Source organism: Microtus oregoni, unplaced genomic scaffold, assembly GCF_018167655.1.
Source record: "Microtus oregoni isolate MIOR12 unplaced genomic scaffold, Mior012 000007F_ref0000211, whole genome shotgun sequence".
Taxonomy (NCBI): Eukaryota; Metazoa; Chordata; class Mammalia; order Rodentia; family Cricetidae; genus Microtus; species Microtus oregoni.
The window spans coordinates 46,412,320-46,436,435 of NW_024543066.1; the positions used below are offsets into that span (position 1 = coordinate 46,412,320).

The window sequence follows — 24,116 nt, forward strand, 5'->3', positions numbered from 1 at the left end:
GTGCCATTGTTCAGTGCACAGCTGGATTGACTGAGTGGAACATTTGCAAATTGACACTTAAAAAAAAAAGAAAAAAAAATCGCATGGTAGCCCGTGTCTGTAACATGTAAACAGGGATCTATATTCATGCCAGTGACTTCTGGGAAATTCCTGTCAAGCAAGTGGATGGTGCAGGAATGTTGTGGAGGTGGGAGGGTGTGGAGTAGGAACAGCTCTTTCATTGATGGCTTCCATTATTGAAAGCAAGAACTTGGCTATTGTTCTTCATATGCCTTCCAGTAAGTTACAATGAGCCTACAAATTCCTACTGAGTAGCCAAATGGAAACGATTCTGTTTATAGAGAAAACACAAAGCTTGCTGCTTCCCCATCATTGAGCAGGCTGGATACACTTAAGCAGAACTTTTCCACATAGGTGTCCAGCTCAGGATGACCAGACGTTTTCTTGACATCTAAACAGTTTAGAAGCATTGTGTAGGGAAACTATTCACAGGCCCCTCCAAGCAATCAAGATAGTCTGGTGGGTTTCCATCCTGGAAGTCAGATGTTTGTTTAAGAAACACTAATACAGTCCTCTTGCAGGCCTGTAAAAATTGTAGTCAGAACCAAGGAATGAGCAGAAGTCTGAGGAAATAATGATTGTGGTGTGAGCAGGGGCACGAGAGAGACGGCTGGGGAAGGAAGCAACTTGATGAAAAAGTTTATCACCGATCCTCATTTCCCCAAGTTTCCCCTTAAAAAACAATGCTAGCCATAGTGGAGCTGAGAACAATCTCATTTCCCAGTGAGCATCCAAAGCAAGAGTGAGTACCAGAGCGGGGTTTCCAGAGCCCGGGAGCAGGGTTTCCAGAGCCCAGGAGATGGTGGGACAGGCAGGCTGGCAGGAGAGCTCTGGGGAGACTGAGCAAGAGCAGGCCGGGCAGGGCAGTGAGCTTTGTATCCAAGGAATGGGGCAGAAGCCAATGAAGAGATGGCTGGGCATGGTGGCATGCACTTTTATCCAAGCACTCTGGAGGCATGCACAGGATAATCTCTGTAAGTTCGAGGCCAGTCTGGTCTACATAGCGAGTTTTAGCTGGAGCAAGGGTTCCACAATAAGACTCTCAGAAACAAACCACTTCTGGGGTACCCGCAAACGAGTGCTTAGCAGACTGAGCATGGTCAGTGAGCTTCCACATTAGCCAGCACCTGTGTCTGCCTTTCGAAAACTCCATAGACAAGAAGTCAGAACATATGAGAAGCAGCATCAAAAACTATTCTGACAGCAAGGTTATAACACACAGCTGACACCAACATGAGGGAACGCCCAGAGAAATGCAAATGAGATTCTGAGCAAAGTGGCATTAATGTTTGCATTTAATTGGTCCATTAAATTTAAAAAGTAGTATTAAAATGCCATTTAAAGGAAGAGTAGCCACATCAGAGACCAACTGTAAGTAATCCAGAAGGAAAAAGTAGTGAGGTCAGACACCAGTGGTAACGACGTGGACCTGCTGCTGCTCCGTATGCTGTCATTGTATCCAGATATGGCCCTAAGCCTCTTAGCTGGTCTCCCCAGTGAGCCTGCTCAGCATCCCAGCGTGCTTGTATTTCCTGTTTAACAGTGGCAGAAAACACAGGCACGATGTGGCTTCCTCTAAAAACTTTTTCTCTCCTTTTTAATTTAGTGATGAAATAAACCCTGTGGTGCTTAGCTAGATGCCCAGTCTCCACTGAGTCATAGTCATTGCTGTGGTTAATGTCACGTGACATGATTTACTCACGGGTTACATGGCCAGAAGAAACTTCCTATGGAAGAACTGGTGATCAGGGTCTGGGCCAGGCATTTCAGGTTCTTGGCCCTTCACTCAAAGAACTGAAAATTAAGGCTCTCTCAGGTTTGCTTTAGAAGCAAGAGGACTTTGTTCTTAGCAAATCATAGGGCAGGTCATAGAGGGACACTGTTAAGACTGATAGTGGGCCACATGAGTGAGGATGCTCAAGGTCCCTAATTACTGTTTGAGGCTCCCTTTCTGAGGTTAAGGAGGAAGAGCCAGTTACTAGGATTGGCAGATTTTAGGTTATATAACCATTTTTCCTTATTGCACAGTCCTTTCCCATGATGCATTTGGATTGAATTTTAATCTTATGCACACCCTATTATATACAAGAATAAGATGATCAGAAGAGGATTCACCCTAAATGCTCCCTAGAGGAAGCAGTTTTGCCTTTCTTTTCTTTTTTTACCCACACCTAAAACCTGTTAGTCAATATCAGTCCATCTATTCTTCATACCCAGATACTCTTGAATACACATCTGAATTTGTCGAGGGATGAGGAAACTTATACTGCTGTTTGGATGAGAGGACATGTGGGCTAGCACCCTGTGGGCTGCCAGGGGAGTCTGAGGTTGCTGGGTGCCTTGTCTGGGAGAAAGTGTGTACGGGTGCAGGATATGTGCAGGTAAAGAAGCTAGGCTCCACGTGCATTGTTACAAAAAGGGGATGTGCGTAGCCTAAAATTAAATGGGGGTCCCATGGCAAATTATTCTTTGCTTGCCTGCCTCAGATGGTTGGACTCTTGACAATTCAGTTGCCTTGCCCCTGTATAGGTGTGGCTTGTCCCTGTGCTCAGCCACAGAGATCAGGAACTTTTCCCCCGGGGCACAAATGGAGCTGACTGGGAAATAAAGACAAGGGAGCCAAAATCAGCCTCAGTATGTGCCCAACTTTAAGGGACTGGGATGGGTAGTTTTCAACACTGGCCCATACACCACACCCATACATATGCGGATAGCACCAGGACCAATCAAATCAGAAACCCTGTGAGAACTGCTGGGTTAAATGAGACAGTGCAGCTGCCCTGGGGAACAAGGTGATGTTCAATGGGTGTGACTCCTGCTCCTCCTAGCTATGGACAGGAGTTAGGATTCATGTCAGAGCTCCAGTGCTAGGTTAGAGCTCGGGCCGGGGTTATTGATCAGTTTAGGCCTAGGATTAGGATTAATTCTGGGGTTATGCAGGGCTGTTGTTGGGCTGTGATGAGAGTGTAAGACCTGGGATTATGTTTATGACTAGGGTTAAAGTGAGTTGTTATTGCCTCCCTTTCTCTGAGTTCTCCCTTCTGAGGTCTTGTAGGGAAGGAATAACATCCAGTCTTATGTTTTCCTTCATTCATTATAGTAGAATTCTTTTACTCGTGAGAAGTGGTTTTTAACTTTTTTTTTTTTTTTTTTTTTTTTTTTTTTTGGTTTTTCGAGACAGGGTTTCTCTGTGGCTTTGGAGCCTGTCCTGGAACTAGCTCTGTAGACCAGGCTGATCTCGAACTTACAGAGATCCGCCTGCCTCTGCCTCCCGAGTGCTGAGATTAAAGGCGTGCCCCACCACCGCCCGGCTTAACTTTTAATATTATACTATTTCATCACTTATTTTCTGACTTCATCTTCAAACATTACTTAATGCTTTTCATCTGCATGGTGAGCTCTGGAGTTTAGAAAGAATCCTCTCTTCTATGTCCTGGAGGTTGAATTTAGCCAAAATGTATTGAGCTAGTCAGAGGCAAAATCTAAGGTATAAAGGAGTCTGCTCAAAATAGAACACAGCTCATCTATGTCAATCAGAACATAGCTCATCCATGTCGATCAGAACACAACTCATCTATGTCAATCAGAACACAGCTCATCCATGTCGATCAGAACACAGCTCATCTATGTCAATCAGAACACAGCTCATCCATGTCGATCAGAACACAGCTCATCCAAGTCAATCAGAACACAGCTCATTCATGTCAATCAGAACACCACTCATCTATGTCAATCAGAACACAGCTCATTCATGTCAATCAGAACACCACTCATCTATGTCAATCAGAACACAGCTCACCCATGTCAATCAGAACACAGCCTGTACATGTCAATCAGAACACAGTTCACCCGTGTCAATCAGAACACAGCTCATCTATGTCCATCAGAACAGAGCTCATCTATGTCAATTATAAGAGGCTTCAGGCCTTCTGAGCACTTATGAGTCATATTTAAAAAAAAATAAATTGCCCTTGTTTTGGCTAAGGGAAGGGAGCTTTTCTATCTCTGTGGGAGTTATTGAAAGGGACAAAAGGAGCCATGGCAGGAGAGTAGCTCACCTCCAGGGCACATTGCCTGCAGGTGTGCTGCCAGACAAGTTACATTTTCTTACTGAAGTTAGTATTTTAGGTGCCCACAAATTACATACAAAAAGGCCAGAAACTTCCTTACAAAATGGAAAAAAAATTAATTATGGTATTTGAAAAATCTTCATTTAAAAGGTAACCTTATCCTAAATAAGTTTTTTCCTTATTCACATATTTTATTTAAAAAATAACTTTTTATTCTTGAGAATTTCATATATCTATAGAATGAAGCTCCACCCTGGATTTCCTTCCTCCAACTCCTCCATCTTCTTTTTAATGTGTCATCCTCCAAACTTTATGTCTTCTTTTTTATAACCCACTAAGTCTAATTAGTCTAATAGTACGCCCTCTTGGGTGTGAAGACCCTGTCACTGATGGCATCACACACTCTGTATGAAAAACGGAGAGAAGCCAGTCTCAAGCTGACTGTGAAACTACCTTCCTGCTGACTGGCTTTCATAATGTCCAAAGATGCTGTACAGGCTGCTGTGCTGGAAAAGTCCTCAGTGATCTTACTCAGGGATGGACCCCTCATGGTGCAATGCCAACCTGCTGGACAGGATGTGCCCACTGGTGCAGTAGTGGCATGACAGTCAGGGCTAGCTCACCATTTCTGCTTAGGCTTGAGGCCTGTTCCTCAGGAGGGAAGCGCAGGCTGGCACTGTATTCCTGAGAAGGTCACTGTCTAGGGTAGAGCCTGCTACTGTTGTTCGCTAAATGGCCATGCTGTGAAATTGCCATGTGAGCATTTATGTTGATCCCCATAGACCTGGGCATTCCTCAGCTTTGGTCAGAGAATTTTCTTTTGCAGTGGGTAGCAGTCAATGCATAGATGTGTTACTGGTCCAAGTGCAGAGAACAAGTTTTAGAGCTCAGCCCTATGTAGGATGTGTTTATCAACTTCTGCCCCAGTAAGGTTTTATGGTTGGGAATGGCATGTCCATGTGCTTTTTCTCTAAAGAGAAAGTGTCCCGGGTGGCACCAGCCTTTCTTCAACACCATAAAGTTTGAAGTTTGAAGCAAGTGAAACACCCAGAGATGGCCTTTGGCAAAACCTCCCTTGGGAGGGAACCCTCTGTAGCCACTCTGAGAATCAGATCTGCAGGTCTTTGGAGCAGGGTTTGGAGTTTTCCAAACCTGCAGGAACCTGCTGCAGGAAGTCTGGGACGGACCAGGAGAGAATGTCAACTGCCGTCTCGGGGAGCAGGATGGGCAGGGAACAGTCTGGCTCTGGAACCCTCTAGGGAAGCTGGAGTGGTGCGTTTGATTCCAAGGCTCTGGTGGGAAATGCTAGAGCAGGAAAAAGGAAGGTCCTGGAAATGGATTTGATGGACGAGCTATTCTTTATCATAAACTTCTTGACAATGATTTGTATGCCTTGATGAGAAAAACCCAAGAGAATCCCTCCAAGAAGACTGATGACTACCCAAATTTTCTTCCTGTGTAAGCTGGCTATGAATTAGGATATTGTGTACATTGGGCATGATAAGACAGAAAAAAAGATCAGTGTGTTGCCCTCATAAGAAACTGCATTATGACCTGCCCCCAATGGTATCACTTCATTTAGTGATACAGAAGAAGAAAATTAACAGCTTTCTACTTAATTCAATAAAGCATGTATTTTAAGATGGTTTAATGACCTGGAGATTGCAGTAACATACAGTTCTCAATTGGGTGGCTAATATTTTTCCAGCCTCGGGTTATTTAAAAGCCCTCTCCAGGGGGTGTCATTTTAGTGCTGATTCAGCGGTGTCTGGGGTCACCTGTGTTTGTTCCTACAGGATGGTTTGGGAACACACGATGGCTGCGACATTTCCAGTTCTTCCTGCAGCACTTGTTCCCGTACTTCCTTTTTCCCCAGGAAAGTGACAATATTGGAGGACCCTGATCAGCGCATTCACCTGAAAAACCTGTCTCTTCACCAGGCAACAACCGAGGAGGAAGCTTTGAACTTGCTCTTCTTGGGAGACACCAACAGGATGATTGCGGAGGTAATAGCATCTCTCCTCAAATGACTTTTCCAAAATTAGGAGTCATACTAGACTCTGGAGGCTGCAAAGGCCTTCAGAATGATCTTGTTCAAATCTCATGTTGCAAACTAGCAAACCTGAATCCGCAGAAATGAGCTTTTCCCTGGTCACCTGGTGAGGTGGTCAGCTTTAATTGTCAACTTGACACAACCTAGACTCACTTGGGAAAAGAGTCCCAGTGAGCATTGGCCCGTGGCTCCAGTGTGTGACCCAGCCCACCATGGGTGGCCCCGTTCCCTAGGCTGAGCACAAGCAAGCAGAGCGTGTGTGTGGTTGTTTCTCTTTGCTCTTGACTTTGAGTGTGACTTCCCCACAGTGATGGATGTGACCTGTGATTGTGGGAAAAGCAAACCCTTCCTGCCTAGTTGCTCTTTGTCAGGATCCCCCCACCCCCTTCTACTCTTGAAGTGCCAGTTCTTAATTCAGATAGGAAGCTGGAACATGCACTACATTTGAAGATTTCTTTTTTTGCCGTAACGTTGTGGACATTCCCTCCCTCCCACAGAACAGCAATCTGTTCAAGGCCAAGGGAGCCAGGGCAGACACCTAGACCTTGTTGTCCCAGGCCACTGCTCTCTACTTTGCCACATGGTCTGTCTTTTCACTTTTCTACTTTTAAATTTAATACAGATTATTTTGCTTCTAATCAGTGACAACTCATAAAACATCTTAATTATAAAATGCATAGTTTTTGAAATTGAAAACCATAAGGTACAGTTCAATCTTCTTGCTCTCAGATTGTCGGTCTGGTGACATGTGTTTATGTCCCTGCGTGTTTTCATTTAGTTTGTGAGTTAATATTTGTAAAACACTCAGAAAAGCCACGGAACACAGAAGTTGTATGTCATATGTCCCAAGGCCATGTTTCAGACACGCTTATACTCAAAGGCATCCTTTGGTTATCAATTTAATCAGGTTTCTTTGTTTGTCTGAGACTTCTAGACAGCAGCCAGGATTGACCCAAACCTTAACCAGTTCCTGTCCAGGGTTGGAGGATCATGAGACTCCATTCAGTGACACCTCACTGAAAGGAAATAAATGGTGACGATGGTGGTGGTGCAGTTGGCCACCTGGGGGCAAGTCTCTTATGGGTACTTACAGCTGTCATAGTGGCTTTCTTCTTCATTTTTATAAAAGAATATTGTATATGTATGGCTCTTTTGCCCATATGAATGTCTGTGCACCTTATACATACCTGATGCCCAGAGAAGCCAGATTCCCTGGAACTGGAGTTACAGATGGTTGCGAGCTGTCCTGTAGGTGCTGGAAGTCAAACCTGGACCCTCTAGAGAAGCAGCCAATGCTCTTAACCTCTGAGCCATCTCTCCAGCCCTGGGACTTTCTTTTAAATCATTCTTTCAGACTTCCATGGTTCATATTATTGCTGATGGCAAGCAGAAGATGGGAAGCACATAGTCATAGAAAGTCGCCGCTAAATGGTGTGTTTTCGGTTGGATGTCCTACCCTGAGAATGCACTCTCCTTAGACCTAAAAGTAATAAACCCAGACTCAGACCCTGAAAGCATGCTGTTGACATCTTATTACCATTAGTAATGGGCACATCGTTTTGTTGACATTTTTCTACTAATTTTCCATGTGTGTTTATGTGCTGTGCATGTGTATATGTTGACATGTGTATCTGCACACGCAGGTAGAGGCTAGAGGTTCATCATAGGTCTTTTCCTCGATCATTCTTCTGCCTTATGTATTGAGGTAGGAGCTCTCACCTGAAGCCAGAGCTCACCAATTTGTCCAGTTTGGATAACTAGCTTGGTTCAGAGGTCCCTTCTGAGTGCTCCGAGTATAGGCAGGCTGTCCCTACCTGCCCAACATTTTTGTGGGTATTGGGGATCTGAATTCTGCCCCTCACACTTGTGAGACAAGCACTTTACACATTGTCTTAGTTCCTTTTCTATTGGAATGGCAAAACACCAATGCAACTTATAAAAGAAAGCTTTTCATTTTGGACTCATGGTTTCTGAGGGTTAGAACCCATGACCATCATGGTGGGGCATGGTACCAGGCATGGCACTGCAGCAGTTAGCTGAGAGCTCACATCTTGAGACCGCAATCATGAGGCATGGAGAGAGAGACTTAACTGGGAATGACATTAGCTCTTTAAACCCCTGAGCCCAACCCTAGGGACAAATCTCTAACAAGGCCACATCTCCGAATCTTTGACAAACAGTTCCACCAACTGGTGACTAAGCATTCAAATCTATGAGCCATTTTCATCCAAACAAACACATGCTCTGAGCCATCTCTCCAGCCAGTTGTTTACAACTGGGTTGTTTTAAATACACTGACCACCTTACGTGGCCTGATTATGCCGCATGCATGTAAGGACTCTCCTTCATTGGAAGGAAGTTCACATGGGCTTTCATCTCATGTCTCATTCTGGTTTCTGTGTTTTCCCCATGAGGTCATCTGGAATACTCTTATTGTTTCCAGTAGCTGAAGGTTATGGACTAAAGACAGATTAAAAATGAGCGCACATAAATGAGGAAAGTCTAAGGAGGAATCTGACTGTCTCTGTGCCAGGAGATGCAGAATGCAGAAGGGTTTATGGGAAGGAGAAGCACTTTTGAATGCTGTGTTGAGACAAGCAAGCAAGCCCAGCACTGATGCCAGCCTTCCTCAAGGGTGACTCTTTGCTTGTGGCATTGCCCTGTCTTCAGTGGGTTTTGAGAAAGTACTAACTCTCTTTCACCACATCCTCTGGGAGTTTGAGTGTTTGGCCATTTGTTACTTCTGAGTTTGCATGATTAGTAGATAAATCCCCATCAGACAATAGGACAGACTTGTGAGTCTGTGAGGTGGAAAACCTGGCAGGTACATTTCACAAAGGGCATTCCTTGAGACTTTTCAAAATGGTTTAAAATTCTGTAGAGTCAGCTAAAACTCGTGTGTGTGTGTGTGTCTGTATATATGTGTGTATGTATGGTGTGTGTGTATAATGTATATATGGTATTGTGTGTTTAAATAGTGTCTGTGTATGTATGGTGTGTATGGTATGGTGTGGTGTGGTGTGGAATAGTATTGTGTGTATGTATGTATGGTGTGTATGTATAATGTATAAATGGTATGTGTGTGTTTATATAGTGTCTGTGTATGTATAGTGTGTATGTATGTTATGTATGGTATGGTATGGTATGGTATTGTGTGTGTGTGTGTGTGTGTGTGTGCGCGTGTGTGCTGAAGCCCAAAGCTGATACCAAGAGCATCCCTCAATCACTCTCCACTTTATTTACTACAGCAGTATTCCTTACTAGACCCCTGCTCATCAGTTTCCCCTCCAATTCTGCTGTTCATACATTAATATGTGTTCCATGTGCTCAGTTTTCTTGTGTTTGCCTTTCTTTCTGCCCTTTGGTAAAATCAATGGTCATAGTCATGTCCTTCAGTAGACTTGTCATGCAAAGGAGACACTTTGCACACATTTTTAAAAACTACATTACTTATTCACTTATTCATTTATGTGTGTGTGTGTACATGTACATGCACATGCCAAAGCACACATGTGTGCCAGAGGACACCATCAGGTCTTTGGTGTTGGCAGCAACTTCCTGTACCCACTGAGTCATCTCCCTTGCCCTCCATGCATTATTTCCAGCTCTTAATTTCCTGAGAGAAGCAGGGCTTGAAGGAGTTCCGCGCCTTGCGGAAGCTCACACAGCTTAGTGTGTGGCAGTGAGACTCTGCCCTCGTCCCCTGGTTCAGAAGCTTATGTCCCTTCACATCATGCCATCACATCGACATCTGTCAGCTATTTCAAGTATGGATGCACTTCTGGGTTATCTGAAAAGTATTCCAAATATTTAGCATTTTTGTTTATCTCTTGAATTCATTGAAAGCGACCACTTACACATAAAACTGTAAATGAAGACTGTCGGCTCCTGAAAATTCCTTATTATTCAGTCTGTCAAGTCTGTCATGGATCACAGGCTAGCTGTCGGAATGTAATCTGTCAGCACAGAACGAGCTTCTTATGATAAAAAGAACACACTAATCATTTCTTTTAAAAAATTCCCAGTTTCCTTTTACACAGGCATCTTTAGGAGTTGCCATGGGAACTAGAAAACGTTTGCTAAACAAGCCTGATATGTAGGGTACAAGGTGGACTGTGCTTTCCTTTCGTGGCCAGCCTCTTCCAGAGAAGTCAGTGAAACTACTGCATGTTTATCCAGAAGCCTTAACTTCTGCAATCCTACCACTGCTTTGAACAATGCTTGATTGTGTCCTGAGGGCAATTTTTTTTCCAGTTGAGTGGCTGAGCCAATGAGTGTGAATATTGTAAAAACTGAACTGCGAGTGCCCCTGCCCCAGGCCCCCCATAACTGGTGTGACTTGATATAGCTCTAGTCTCTTACTTGAGTTGTTCCTGTCAGTCAAATGTGACTGAAGGAGGCATGCTGTACATGCTTGTCAGCCCATCCACTTTCCTCTGCGTCCCCTGGTGTGTTCCCGAACCAGCCTGACCTCTAGCATTCTACCCACACAAGGTGGAGTGCCAGCCTGGACCAGAACATCCCAGAGGACTTACAGGCTACAGTTTCAGGCTTGTTGGACTTGAACTTCACTAAGGTGAGCAATGTGGACTGACTAAGGAGGTCAGGCAAGTTACGTGAGACAATGTGATTGCTAATCTTGGTTGCCAGCCTGACTGTAACTGGAAGGAACTTTAATCCAGAAATGGAGGGCACACTTGTGATCTGGATCTTGGGGCAAGAGGACACAGGCCTTTAATCCAGACCTGGAGGTTGGAAGGTATTCCTTTAATCCGGGCCATGCCTTCTGCTGGCACAGAATGGAAGAAGGGAGGGCTTGTCCTTCACCCACTTGCCCTCACCTTGCCAGCACATCCATTGCTTCACTGCATTGGAGCCCACTCCATTGAGATTCCAGCATACACAGAACACCAGCTGAGACACCCAGCGTCGTGGGACGAAGCAACTACTTGATTCTTGAACTTTCCTTTCACAACTAGCTATCGTTAGACTCTAAGTCATTTTAGTAAATTCCTATGGGAATAAATTCTCTCTCCCCAGCCCCTGACTAATACAGATTTTGGCCAGAAGTTGATACCAGGACTAGGGTATTGCTATGACAGGCCTGACCATGTTTTCATTTGGAGGAATTTGGACTTTGATACTTTGGGTTAGGAAAACAGTGGATGCTTTAAGCACTGCTTGATGAGCCAAACTAGTAGGAACATGGAAGCTGAGTTGTTTGAACTGTTGGGGGCTCACTCAAGAGTTTTCAGAGAAGAAGAATTTTAGTATGTTGCCTAGAGATCATTCTTGTGATATTTTGGTAAAGAACGAACGTGGCTTCGTTTTGCTCTTGTCCAAATAGTCTGCCCGAGGCTAAAGTATAAAGTTTTAGATTAATTCCATTGGTAGAAAAAAAATCTCAAAGCAGCCTAGTATAGACTCTGTTGTGTGGATATTAGTGATAACTCTGATGAAGATTTATAATGAAAAGGAGCAAGCTGTGCAGGGTAAACTGCAAGAAGTAAATTTTGAGAAGCAAAAGAATACCAAGAAGTAGGATGGAGCTAAATCCTGAGTTCAAGGAGATAAACAGATTAAGAAATGAAATGAATGGAGTGGTGACCTCAGGGCAAGGTCTCTCCTAGCTAAGTTTCTAACTTGTGGAAAGCTTAGAGGCAGGTGTGGTAGGGCACATCTTTAATCCCAGCACTGGAAAGGCAGAGACTGGCAGATATGTGAGTTTGAAGCCAACCTTGTCTACAGAGCAAGTTTCAGGACAGCCAATCCTAGGCAGTGAAGGACATAAAGCTGGTGAAGACGTGCTTGATCGAGAGCGCCATGTTCCACCCCAGGAAGCCACAGAACTGGACAGCTTTGGCCACGTGGTTCTGGGTTTAGAGAATGGAGTTACGGATTAAAGCCACTGAGGCCAGGCATTGCCAGGGGTGCCCCTGAATGCAGGCCTAGTAGAGAGGCCATTGCATGAAGCTGTGAAGCTGAAGCTGAATTGCCTTGGAGGACCCAATATGTTAGCGATGCCAGAGTCATGGGACACCTGCCGAGGAGAGCTGCTGTCAGGCAGTGGAACCAGCCCAAGAGAGAGAAGTGTGTTTCATCAAAACTCAACAGAATTGGAGATCTGAAGAGTATTTTGAGATCAGACGTGGAGATGCAGAGTTTGGAGTTTGCCCAGCTGGTTTTTAGTCTTGCATTGGTCCACTATTTCCCTTCCCCATGTTTTGGAATGGTAATATATATCCTGTGACATTATATGTTGGAAGTATGTCATCTGCTTTTTGATTTTGAATTTTTCACAGGGGATTACAGTAAATACATTTCATGAATCTCAGAAGAGACTTTGAACTTTGGATTTTAAAACATTGTTAAGACAGTGATAGACTATGGGGACTTCTAAAGTTGGACTGAAAGCATTTTGCATTATGATATTGTTATTGTTGGACCCTAGAGTCCAAACGCCAAGGAGGAGTCACCCCAAGAGACCACCTCTCACACCACAACTGATGTAAAAGCATGAGAATTTTATTATTTCTGTCATGACAGCGTCCCTCAGCATTTGGGAAGCCAAAAGACCCCGGAGCTGGTACAAGCTACTTTTAAAGGAAGAAGCCACAGAAGCAAGGGGTGTCTGGGGGTTGTTCTTTGACTATTATGATTGGCTTATTCAAAAGGGCTATTACCAATAATTGGCTGGAGAGTGGTTGGTTGCCAGTGGAATGTGGCAGTTTTAATGTAACTGGCCCCCATAATCTCATAAGGAGTAGCACTATTAAGAGGTGTGGCTTTGTTGGAGGAAGTGTGTCACTGTGGGCTGTGCAGTTTCCTGTGCTCAGGATACTGCCCATGTTTCAGTGGACTTCCTGTTGCCTGCAAGATGTAGGACTCTCAACTCCTGCATCACCACAGATGCCTGCATGCTTCCACGCATTCCACAATGATGATAATACACTGAGCCTTTGAAACTGTACACGAGCTCCCTCAAGTAAATGTTTTCTTTATAAAAGTTGCTGTCGTCATGGTGTCTTTTCACAACAGTAGAAACCCCAGCTACGATAGATGAGAATTATGTGAGCAGTCCATGCGTCTGTTCAATACAACGGAGTTCGAAAGGCCTGCTAGTTGACTGGAAAGGGAGAAAAGCCTGTTGCAATGTGAAGTTTTGATGTTTTTATAAAATGTTTTATTTTGTATGTATGTGGGCATCATATGTACAAGTCAGAGAACAGCTAGCAAAGTTACTCTCTCCTTCCATTTATGGGTCCTGGGGACTGACCTCTCCTCCTTAGGCTTGGTGGCAAGCTCTTACTCATCAAGCCATCTCACCCCACCCCCCACTCCACCCCTGCAGTGAAGAGAATTTGCTGAACTTCATGAGGACCCAGTTTCAGATTCCAGTATCCATGTCAGACAACTCACAACTGCCTCTAGCTCCAGCTGCAGGGGATTCAACACACAGAAGTTTTAAAAATAAATATTTTAAAATAAATAAATACATAAGGTTGATCCTCAGTCACCTGTTTGTCCCAATTAAGGAACAGGGTATGAGCAGACCCAACCATCAGGAAGTTAGAACAGTTCTTTTTATTTATTATAGATTAATGGGTTATAATTACATTTATTTGTGTGATGCCTCATGGGTACTGTGTGAGATAAGAGTGATTACATCACCTAACTAATGTATTAGTCATTTTTATCTCTTTGGATGGGATGCGCTTACGGCTGGGCACCATGGCTGATGCCCTGACATCAAGCAGGGAAAGTGCCACCCTCAGGTCACATCACCACTATTGTCTTCTGAATACGGGTCCTTGATTATCTATGAAAGTTGGTAACTCATAAACGCATTCACTGTCAGCCTCCCATCAGCCAGCTTCCTGTGCTTTATGCTGTCCCTCTTCACAGAATGAAATTCCCCGTAACTTGTCCTCAGAGAGGGACCTTTGGGACTTACCACATTCTCATGCTTGTTGGCCTCATGAATAAACATCTTCTCTCAAAGGCTTAATGCTTAGGGGTTGGCATTATTGTGTAGAAGGCAAATAAGCTGGATCCAGAAACAGCCGTGCCTGATGGTGTACACACATCAGACAGATTCCAACACTTTTTAAATCCGCGAGCTCCAGACGTTTTGGAAGAGGTTACTTTCCAAATATCTAGTCTACCAGAAAAGTTTATGGCGCTGTATAAATTATTTTCCCAAGAGCTACTAAAGTCTTTATACCTAACTCTTTGCTTGAAATAAAATCCCAGATTTATGTGAGTATGTGGCTGTGCTTTGGAGGCTCCCAGACCTCTAGAGTGAGCTGTGTGACCCAGGGAGTGCGGAGGTGCTTGGGAGAGTGTGTGGAGTGGGTTGATTGAGTTCATGCCAAAGTTATGGGAGCGGCTACCTCTGGACCTGCATCCAAGAGCGCCGGGGTAGCACAAGAAGAACAGAGTGGACTCACTGTGTGGCTGTGCTCATTAACACCTCGCGGAAGCCCAGAACTCCTTGTGTGGCCTGTGAATCAAATAAGAGGATTTTAATTACAACTGGGCCATTAGAGGGTCGGTAACACAGCCTTGCAAGAACCCGTGTGAAAGACGTGTTAGCTGTAGGGAATTAGCAAGCTTCATGGTTTGAGAGCCCAGGCAGAATACACAGCAGGAGATATGTATTCCAACCCTGATCTTCTTACAGTCAGAATCACATCCTGTGGCTCTTGGTTCCTAAGAGGCAGCTGTAAGTCTTGGCAAAAGATGCGTTGGTGGTTCTGCTCTTATCTGATCTGTTATGTGCACACACCAGATAAAAGCCAAAGAAAACTGTGATTTTGTGTGCTCAATGTATGCCAGGCATTTCCTTCTCAGATTTTATATATGACCTGTATTAGAAAGAAATACACAATGCAATCGAATAGTGTTTTAAAACTATTTAGTGTGTTTTTAAGTTATAAGTATGTGTGTGAGTCTGTGCACAGTCATGTACATGTGAGTTCGGTGCCCATGGAGGCCAGCAGAAGGTGTTGGATCCCCTGAACTGGAGTTACAGGCAGTTGTGGACTGCCCCATGTGGATGCTGGGAATCCAAGACTGCTTCTCGGGAAAAGCTGTAGTGCTCTTAATTGCCGAGCCATCTCTCTAGGTTTGACCGATAGTGTAATGTGAATTCTGCTCTCATCTAGCCTAGCCTAGTGGTGTTACAGGAAGTGCGCACTGAGCCCTGCAGTGTCCATTAAAATAAGCCAAGGGGTATAGTGCAGGTGCACTCATTGTTCCAGGATCCAGTCTTCCAGACGGAAAGATAGAGTCCCAGGGTTTGCGCTAATCTTTAAAATTCTCATCTCTAAATAAACCTAGCAGAAGGTAGTCGGTTTTACACTCTTCCATGTTACTGAAACTTCCTAACAACAATTACAGAAAAGGAAAAACAGAAAGGGGGAAAAGCCATTTTCAGTGAACCAAGGAAACAGCTCTACCCTTCAGCTCCAAGAGACCTGCCAAAGCCTATGAAACTTGAATTACAGTGAGCAAGGGTGCTAAGCGCCAACACATGTATCTCTCAACCTCAGGCAGGATACAGTTTCTCCTGAAGAAAGGGACACAATTCTCCAGCACAAATCTGATGATCTTCTGGTTAGGGTGATGAGGTCTGAGAGGGAAGGGGAGTCTGGGCCTGATGGAAGGCAGGGCTAACAGAAGCCTTCAATGCAGGCCATCTGAAGGTCAGTGGTCTAGGTCAGGCCAAAGTAGAAGTCTTCGGTGAGTGGGGCTCGGACAGACAGTGATTTAAGGGGCTTCAAATGAGCTGTTTCCGACTCATTATTGCAGACTCTTGGCAGAGTCTGTACTAGTGAGGCTAAGGACGTAACCGTGCAGTGTAGATTAATGCACTCAACACACAATCCTAGCTTGGCTCTTTCCTTCTTCAGCCAAGAATAATCAGAAAGGAAACAGCCTGAGACTTAGGCGTGTGTTGTGAAGTCGGGGTTGGTGTCTTCATTGGAAAGCTAATTCCATGAAGGAACTCAGGGTGTTTGTCATCTCAATTTTTATTTCACAATAAATAACTCAAATTTATTAAGGATTTAAAAGAAAATAATTGTAAGACCTAGTTAAGAAAACTGGGACTCGGGGGAAAGTGAGAGAAATAACGTTAAACCGATGAATGTGTCACTGAGGAGAAGAAAAGAGGAGGGAGAGCAGGAGGGAGCAGAGGAGGGAGAGCAGGAGAGAGAGGAGGAGGGAGAACAGGAGGGAGAGCAGGAGAAAGAGGAGGAGGGAGAGCAAGAGAGAGGAGGAGGGAGAGCAGGAGAAAGAGGAGGAGGGAGAGCAAGAGAGAGAGGAGGAGGGAGAGCAGGAGAGAGAGGAGGATGGAGAAGGGGAGGGAGAGCAAAAGGCAGAGGAGGAAAGAGAAGATAAGAAAGAGGAGGAGGGGGAGCAGGAGGAAGAGGAGGAGGGAGAAGAGGAAGGAGAGGCACTTGAACACCACCAAACTTAGTACTTAAGTGCCAGGTACCCAGCACACAGCTGCGGCTGAGCTGGGGAGACTGGTCTGTCAGCAATAGGGAGGAAGCCTTTGTGACCTGAAGATCTGAAATTATGGGGCAATTCATTAACTCGTCCTGACAGCACTACTCAGTGCATGTTCGTGGATATAATGAGCATGTATCATCTTCCCAAATAACAACTCATTATCTCCTCGTAAGATTCAAACGTAGCATGGCCTTTTAGTAAGACAACAATGCTTATTGGTGTTGTGAATGTCATCAGTGTTCCTGAGAGGATTCCAAGCAATTCACAGCTTTAAAACACAAATCCATCTGAACAACAATCACAGAAAAAGGACTTTTCAGAAAGTAAATCGAGCGCAAAGCAGAAAGATGATGTGGTAGGTAATCGGGCTGGGTTAATTACTGCCATTGAAGACAAACACAGCTCCGCTTCTTCAGGCGAACTGTCAACACCAAGGGGCATATTTGGACATCTGGGGTTCTATATATTCTTGTTCAGAGAGCGTGCTTGCCAGGGCAGTGAAGTGTAGGGAGAACGCGTGGGTAATGGTTTGAAGTGTCTGTGTTACAAGAAGGGTCATGCCTTGTCTGTAGCTTTGAAAAATAACACAAAAACATTAATCCTGCTCATCAGTCCTGTTGGGATGTCTGAGAGCTTATTAGCCCTGGCTGCAGGCATCAGCCAGGAACGATCCAGCATAAGAGCAGGGCCTTCAAGGAGGGGCGTTTGTTTACAAAGAGCATGGGCAGTCTGGGAAACCTGACTGGATAGTGGTGCAACCCAGCAACAGCCAGCTGAGGAACCACTCAGCAGGTGGACAGCACCAGATGGAGACCATGGCAGAAGATTTGTAGTCATAAGCAGGGCAGTACCAGGGCGTTCCTCTGTCCCTGCCGGATGCCGGATCTGAGGGCGCTTCCAGACCACTGTCTTTAGAGCGTGGCTTCTCAGTGATGCAGGAGAAGGGAAGGCATGAGTGACATGAAGAGCTCTAGCCTTTGCCTTGCTATCTGGTTTTTTGAGGAACTGAGATGTAGCCTTCACACATGGCTTATGGCTCGTCAAGAATTCAGGAAAACTGGTCAAGGAAGCCTCTTACCACACAGAAGCAATAGTTGTCTGAGCCCGACCTGGGTTTGTCCCCATGCATTGTGTCTGAGATGAGAGTCCTCTTAGGGGCTTTCTGTGTCAGCAGTAATAAATCTCAGTGACTGATTTGATTGTGTTTCCAATCGGTGTTTGACGCTTTACCATTTCTAGCAGCCAGTAATCTTCGTGGTCAGAAAGACATGGAGAGTTTGCGGTGAGAGAGACTATTACTAGATGACAAAGTGGGGTGCTGGGGCTCGGCCATCTGCTCTTTTGGAGCCCCCACTTCAGCTGTCCCCCTGGGTGACACTGCCCTCCACTTGTGATTTTTCCTGGCCTCAATGCCCAGACTCACGTTCAAGTTTGACAGACTTGCTTAGCAAGAACAATATTGTGTGAGCACACCTCTGAATTCTGCTTGGAGTATTAGTCCCAGCTGTGTCCACAGGAATAAAAAAGACGTTTCAGCTTATCTACCATCTTTACGAAGGTAGATTGTGTGAAAATGTTCATGCCAGAGGTTTGAACCAAGTGCTCTAAATTCTTGAAAGGTCTATTAACCGCTTTAGCTTGTTATTGTTATTATTATTATTATTTTAGTTACATAGATAGTCAGACTTGAACACTTTTAAGACAGACTGGAGTTTAAAGGGAAGAGGAAAAAAATAACTGAATTTAAACAATAAAAAATGACTATAGCAGAAACCCAAGATGTGTTACTCTCTGTCTTTGCAAGCTGTATCTAGCTATAAATTCTTCTACAGTCATGTATTTAAAAAGAAAGAAAAACAGCACAAGAAGACTTTTGAAGTTATACAGAGAACAAACCTTGCTGGTAGACAGTATGATGGCCACTCAGGTTGATAAGCAGTGTTGAAATCTGGCCAGGACTCCTTTTAAAACCACTGTGCTGGGCCCAGGGAGCTGAGTCAGCAATGCACTTGTGAGGCAAGGATGAGAGTCTGAGTCCAAACACTCCACACACTCATAAAATCTGGTCTCATTGCATCTATAATCTCATCCCTGGAGATGCAGAAGTAGAAGTAACCCTGGGGCTTGTTGGGTAGTGAGGCTACCAAATGACTATCCAAGTCAGTGAGAGACCCTGCCTCAAAAAGTCCTGTGTAGCATAGGCCAGGATTGACTCTGGCCGCCACAGGAGATGCACACATGTGTAACACACACACAAACATTTGTTTTAAAAGGTACTGTGTGATACCCCCCCCCAATTTGTCCTTCCTACCTCCATTTCTCAACTTTGATTTTGACATAGCTCCATGTGGCTTTGTTAGACTCGTCAGACATAGAGAAATGACCCACGGGAAGCAGTCTTTTGACCTTTCACCTCCCACAGGGGAAGTTTCCCTGGAACAATCACTGATTCTGACATTCAAGTTTCTTAATTTATTAAGTCCCCCAATAGACTGGGGAGAGTGTGAGGATCTGTGTCACACTGATTCCGGCCTTCTAGGCGAGTCTCAGGCCATTCCTACAGAAAGGTCACTGTGATTGCTAAGGCCTCCTTGTATGCTGCTGCAGATTGCACTGGAGCTTTTTATTTTACTTTTAAATAAGATTGCTGAACCTGCTCTATTTTTCTTCTTCACAAAGCTACGTGGAGAATATACCAGATAAGAAAAAGGCCCAGGGAATGACTTCTCATTACTTCTTCTAAAAGCAAAGCATATTATAAAGAGAAAAGTCAGAACAGAAAATAAAGTTTACACCGATTAATTCCAGTAGAGCAATATTCAGTTGGAAATTCTTTTCTATACTGTGGCGATGATTGTTTGAATGAAAATGCCTGCACCCCACACGTAGACTCAGGTTTTTTTTGGATTTTTTTTTTAAAAACTATCTTTTCTTATTTTGCATACCAATCTCAGTTCCCACTCCCTCCCCTCTTCCCGTGCTCTCCATCTTCCCCCATCCCACCTCATTCTACTCCCATCCGCTCCTCAGAGAGGGTCAGGCTTCCCATGGGGAATCAATAAAGTCTAGCACATTTTTTGAGGCAGGACCAAAGCCCTCCCCACTATATCAAGACTAGATAAGCTATCCCTCCAAAGAGAATGGGTTCCAAAAAACCAGTATAAGCAGTAGGAATAAATATGGCCTCCCTGCCAGTGGCCCTATAGTCTGCCCTAGCCATAGTCTTATGCTGGTTCCCTCGCTGTTAGGCCAAAGTTGGTGGACTCCCATTAGCTCAGGTAAGCTGTTTCAGTAGGTGTACCTATCATGGTCTTGACCTCTTTGCCTGTATTTTCCCTCTTCCTACTCTTTGACTGACTTTGGGAGCTCAGTCCAGTGCTCTGCTATTGATCTCTGCTTCCACTTCCATCAGTTGCTGGATGAAGGTTCTATGAAGACATTTAAGATAGTCATCAATCTTAACTACAGGGCAAGCCTAGTTCAGGCACCTTCTCCAGTATTGCTTAGGGTCTTAGCTAGGGCCATCCTTGTGGATTTCTGGGAATTTCTCTAGTGCCAGGTTTCTTGCTAATAAAACTGAGGGCTGAAATCAGTAAAAACAGAAACGAAGAAAACAATACAGAGAATCAATGAAACAAAGAGCTGGTTCTTTGAGAAAATCAATAAGATAGACAGACCGTTATCCAAACTAATTAAAAGGCAGAGGGAGAATATCCAAATTAATGAATTCAGAAATGAAAAGGGGGCCATAACAGCAAACACTGAGGAAATCCAGAGAATCATTATATTGTACTGAAAAACCGTATACCTCTCAAAATTGGAAAATATAAAAGAAATGGACATTTTTCTGGATAGATAGTACATGCCAAAATTAAATCAAGACCAGGTGAACAATTTAAGGAGACCTATAATCTGCAAGGAAATAGAAGAAGTCATGAAAGCCTCCCCCCCCAAAAAAAACAACTCAGGGCCCAGTTGTTTCTTTAGTGCAGAATTCTACCAGAACACCAGAGAAAAACTAATACCTATACTTATCAAATTGTTCCACATAATAGAAACAGAAGAACATTGTCAAACTCTTTTTATGAGGCTACAGTTATCCTGATACTGAAACCACACAAAGACTCAACCAAGAAAGAGAATTACAGACCAGTCTCCCTCATGAACATTGATGCAAAATACTCAATAAGATACTGGTAAACTTAATCCAAGAGCACAACAACAACAAAAAAATCGTCCATAATGATCAAGTAGGCTTCATCCCAGAGATGAAGAAATGGTTCTACATACAAAAATCTATCAATGTAGTCCACCATGTAAATAAACTGAAAAAAAAAACCGTGATCATCTTATCATATGCTAAGAAAGCATATGACAAAATCCAACACCCCTTCATGATAAAGGTCTTGGAGAGATCAGGGATACAAGGAATGTATCTAAACATACTAAAAGCAATATACAGCAAGCTGACAGCCAACATCAAATTAAATGGAGAGAAACTCAAAACAATTCCTCTAAAATCAGGAACAAGACAAGGCTGTCCACTCTCTCCATATCTATTCAACATAGTTCATGAAGTTCTAGCTAGAGAATAAGACAACAAAAGGAGATCAAAGGGATACAGATTGGAAAGGAAGAAGTCAAACTTTTTTATTTGCCAATGATATGATAGTTTATATAAGTGACCCCAAGAACTCTACCAGAGAACTCCTACAGCTGATAAATACCTTCAGTAATGTAGCAGGATACAAGGTTAACTCAAAACAACCAATAGTCCTACTATATACAAAGAAGCTGAGAAAGAAATCAGAGAGACTCAGATATTTGAACATTGAGTCCCCAGTTGGTGGTGCTATTTGGGGAAGTTTAGGAGATGGGGCCTTACTGGAGGAATTAAGTCACTAGGGGCAATGTTTGAGAGTATATATAGATCTGACCCACTTCCAGTTTGTTCTCTTTCTGTCTCTGTCTCTCTGTCTCTCTCTCTCTTTCTCTCTCTGTGTTTTGTGCTTGTGGGTCAGCATATGAGCTCTCGGGTTCCTATTCCTTTATTATGCTGCTGATGATGTTAGTCATGGCATGTTACCACAGCTACAGACAGTAACTGATACAGATGTGTTCTGAAACAACCCCACCAAATAGCATGACAAATGCTTATAGAGTTGGGCTAAGTCACTCGAACTGGTATCTCAGGCACTTCAGTATATCAAGAGCATCGGGACCCTCCTAACCCAGTCCTCTTTATATGGGAAGAGCTGGTTAAGACGTTGTTTAACCAGTGGGGGCCAAGATTGGTAATACTTAGTTAATGGTGGGGTTTAAACTATTGAGCCTGGATAGCAGACATGTAGAAAACCTGCATGGGGGTTATCGTGTTTTCAGGATTCATGTGAGAGCAAATGAACAGAGGAATGAATAGATGAGGTTCCCAATCTATAAGGCACTGACAAACAAAGATTGGAGTGAGACACTGGATTCTGTCTTGTGTGGATGTTCCTGGTTGCTTGCTTTGGAGAGTCATGGGCAAGCACTGTAACATCCCAGTAAGTCATAGACAAACACTCTAACAACACTTTCAGTCTGAAAAAGGCTTTTAGTCTCAGCTTAGGACAAAGTCCTGCTGAGACATTCCACTGCATAGTAGCAGAGTAGTTTAAAACAGTAAAAGACTTAGGTGCACAGAAATGGCGTAGAGGATGCGTTGTTACAAGGCAACATTCACAAAGGTCTAGAAGTTTTAAAATGTGATGCAAAGATGTAGAGTCATTGATGGATGGGTTAACTATCTGCAATTATTTTTGAAATGACTAAAATAGATTAGTATTATGAAAGTTGTAATGTGACGGCGATTCCAGCACTGGGGAGGCAGAGACAGGGGTATCCCTCAGATGCACAGGTGAGCAAATCTTGCCTAATCAATGAACTCCAGGTTCAGTGAGAGACCCTGTCTCAAAACAGATTACAGAATGTGTGTTAGTTACTTGTTTCTTGCTGTGATGAAGCACCTCGGCCAAGAAAACTTAGGAAAGAAAGCATTTAGGGCTTATAGTTCCAGAGTAGAGTCCGTGATGGCAGAGCACAGTCATGGAGGCAGGAATAGCTGAGGGTCCACATTGTGATCTGTAAGAAAGAAACTGAGAGAGAGAGAGAGAGACTGAGGACTGCTTGAGTCTTTTGAAACCCTGACATCTGCCTCCAGTTGTAGTCGGAGGCTGCTTGTTCATTCCTGGTTTCCCAGACCCAAAATAATCACACTGAAACTATATTAATTGCAACACTGCTTGGCCAATGATTTTAGCACATTCCTAGCTAGCTTTTACATCTTAAATTAACCCATTTCTATTATTTTATATTTACGACAAGGCTCATGGTTTACTGGTAAGGTTCCAGTGTGTCTGTCTCCTGCAGAGGCTATATGACATCTCACTGACTCCACCTACTTTCTCCCAGCATTCAGTTTAGTTTTCCCACCTGGCTTTGTTCTGCCCTATCCCAGGCCAAAGCAACTTTATTAACCAATGGCAATAAAACATATCATACACAGAGGGGAATCCCACATCACATCTCCTTTTCTGTCTAAATAACAGAAAGATTTTTAACTTTAACATAGTAAAATTACATATAACAAAACAGGTATCAAGCAAGAATTATAGTTACAATATTTATATCTATTTTATCTTTTATCATAACTAAGGAAAACTATAATTATAACTATTTTTCAACTCCATCAAAGACCCCAGAAGGATATAATATTACCTAAGTAAACAGGAAGTGCATTGTAAGCAACTTTCAAAACTCCACAATTGACAGAGGCATCTTTCTGCCTGAACAGTCACCCAAAGTTCCTCTGTAACGTTGCGGGCACCCATCTTCAGCCTACTGGCCCAAAGTATCTGGCAGACTTTTCCACAAGGCAGGAAGTTTCAAAGATAGTTCACCTATATTGGCAGTTTGTCAGTCACTTTCTTCTGTGACCTGGAGAATATCTGACAGACTCTTTCATGAAGCAGGAACCCTGAAGGACTGTCGTACCTTTAGGCAAGTTCAGTAGTCATGTCCAGTTCATACAGCATACCATCAAGCAGTCCAGGAAAGAGAAGTTTCTTGCCTAAATGGCTAGCAAACTCCATAAGGAGCCTCTTCTATGCCCATCTTCCTCTTGAAGTAATTGGTGTTGCCAGGAGCAGATGTGTCTCATTGTCATGACAAGTCCTAAGTTCTTAAACATTTTAAATGCCATTTTCTGTTAATCTTTGAAAGGTTTGAAGAATAACTATCCATCTGAAATATCTCTATACATCTAAGATGACTACAAGTTTGTTATATATGACTTATATTAGCTGTATTTTTAAGTATACATTACATTTTTAAATGAGCTACATAAACACAATACCTTCATCAAGAGCAGAAATATA

General features: G+C 43.6%; 1 protein-coding gene across 1 annotated transcript in view; it reads left to right on the forward strand.

Moving 5' to 3' along the window:
• Kif6 (kinesin family member 6) overlaps positions 1-24,116 on the forward strand; it is a 309,520-nt gene that overhangs the window by 78,042 nt on the left and 207,362 nt on the right. The window contains exon 6 of the mRNA XM_041656411.1: positions 6,007-6,136. Within this exon, the coding sequence (XP_041512345.1) occupies positions 6,007-6,136 (130 nt within the window). The remainder of the gene's footprint in view (positions 1-6,006; positions 6,137-24,116) is intronic.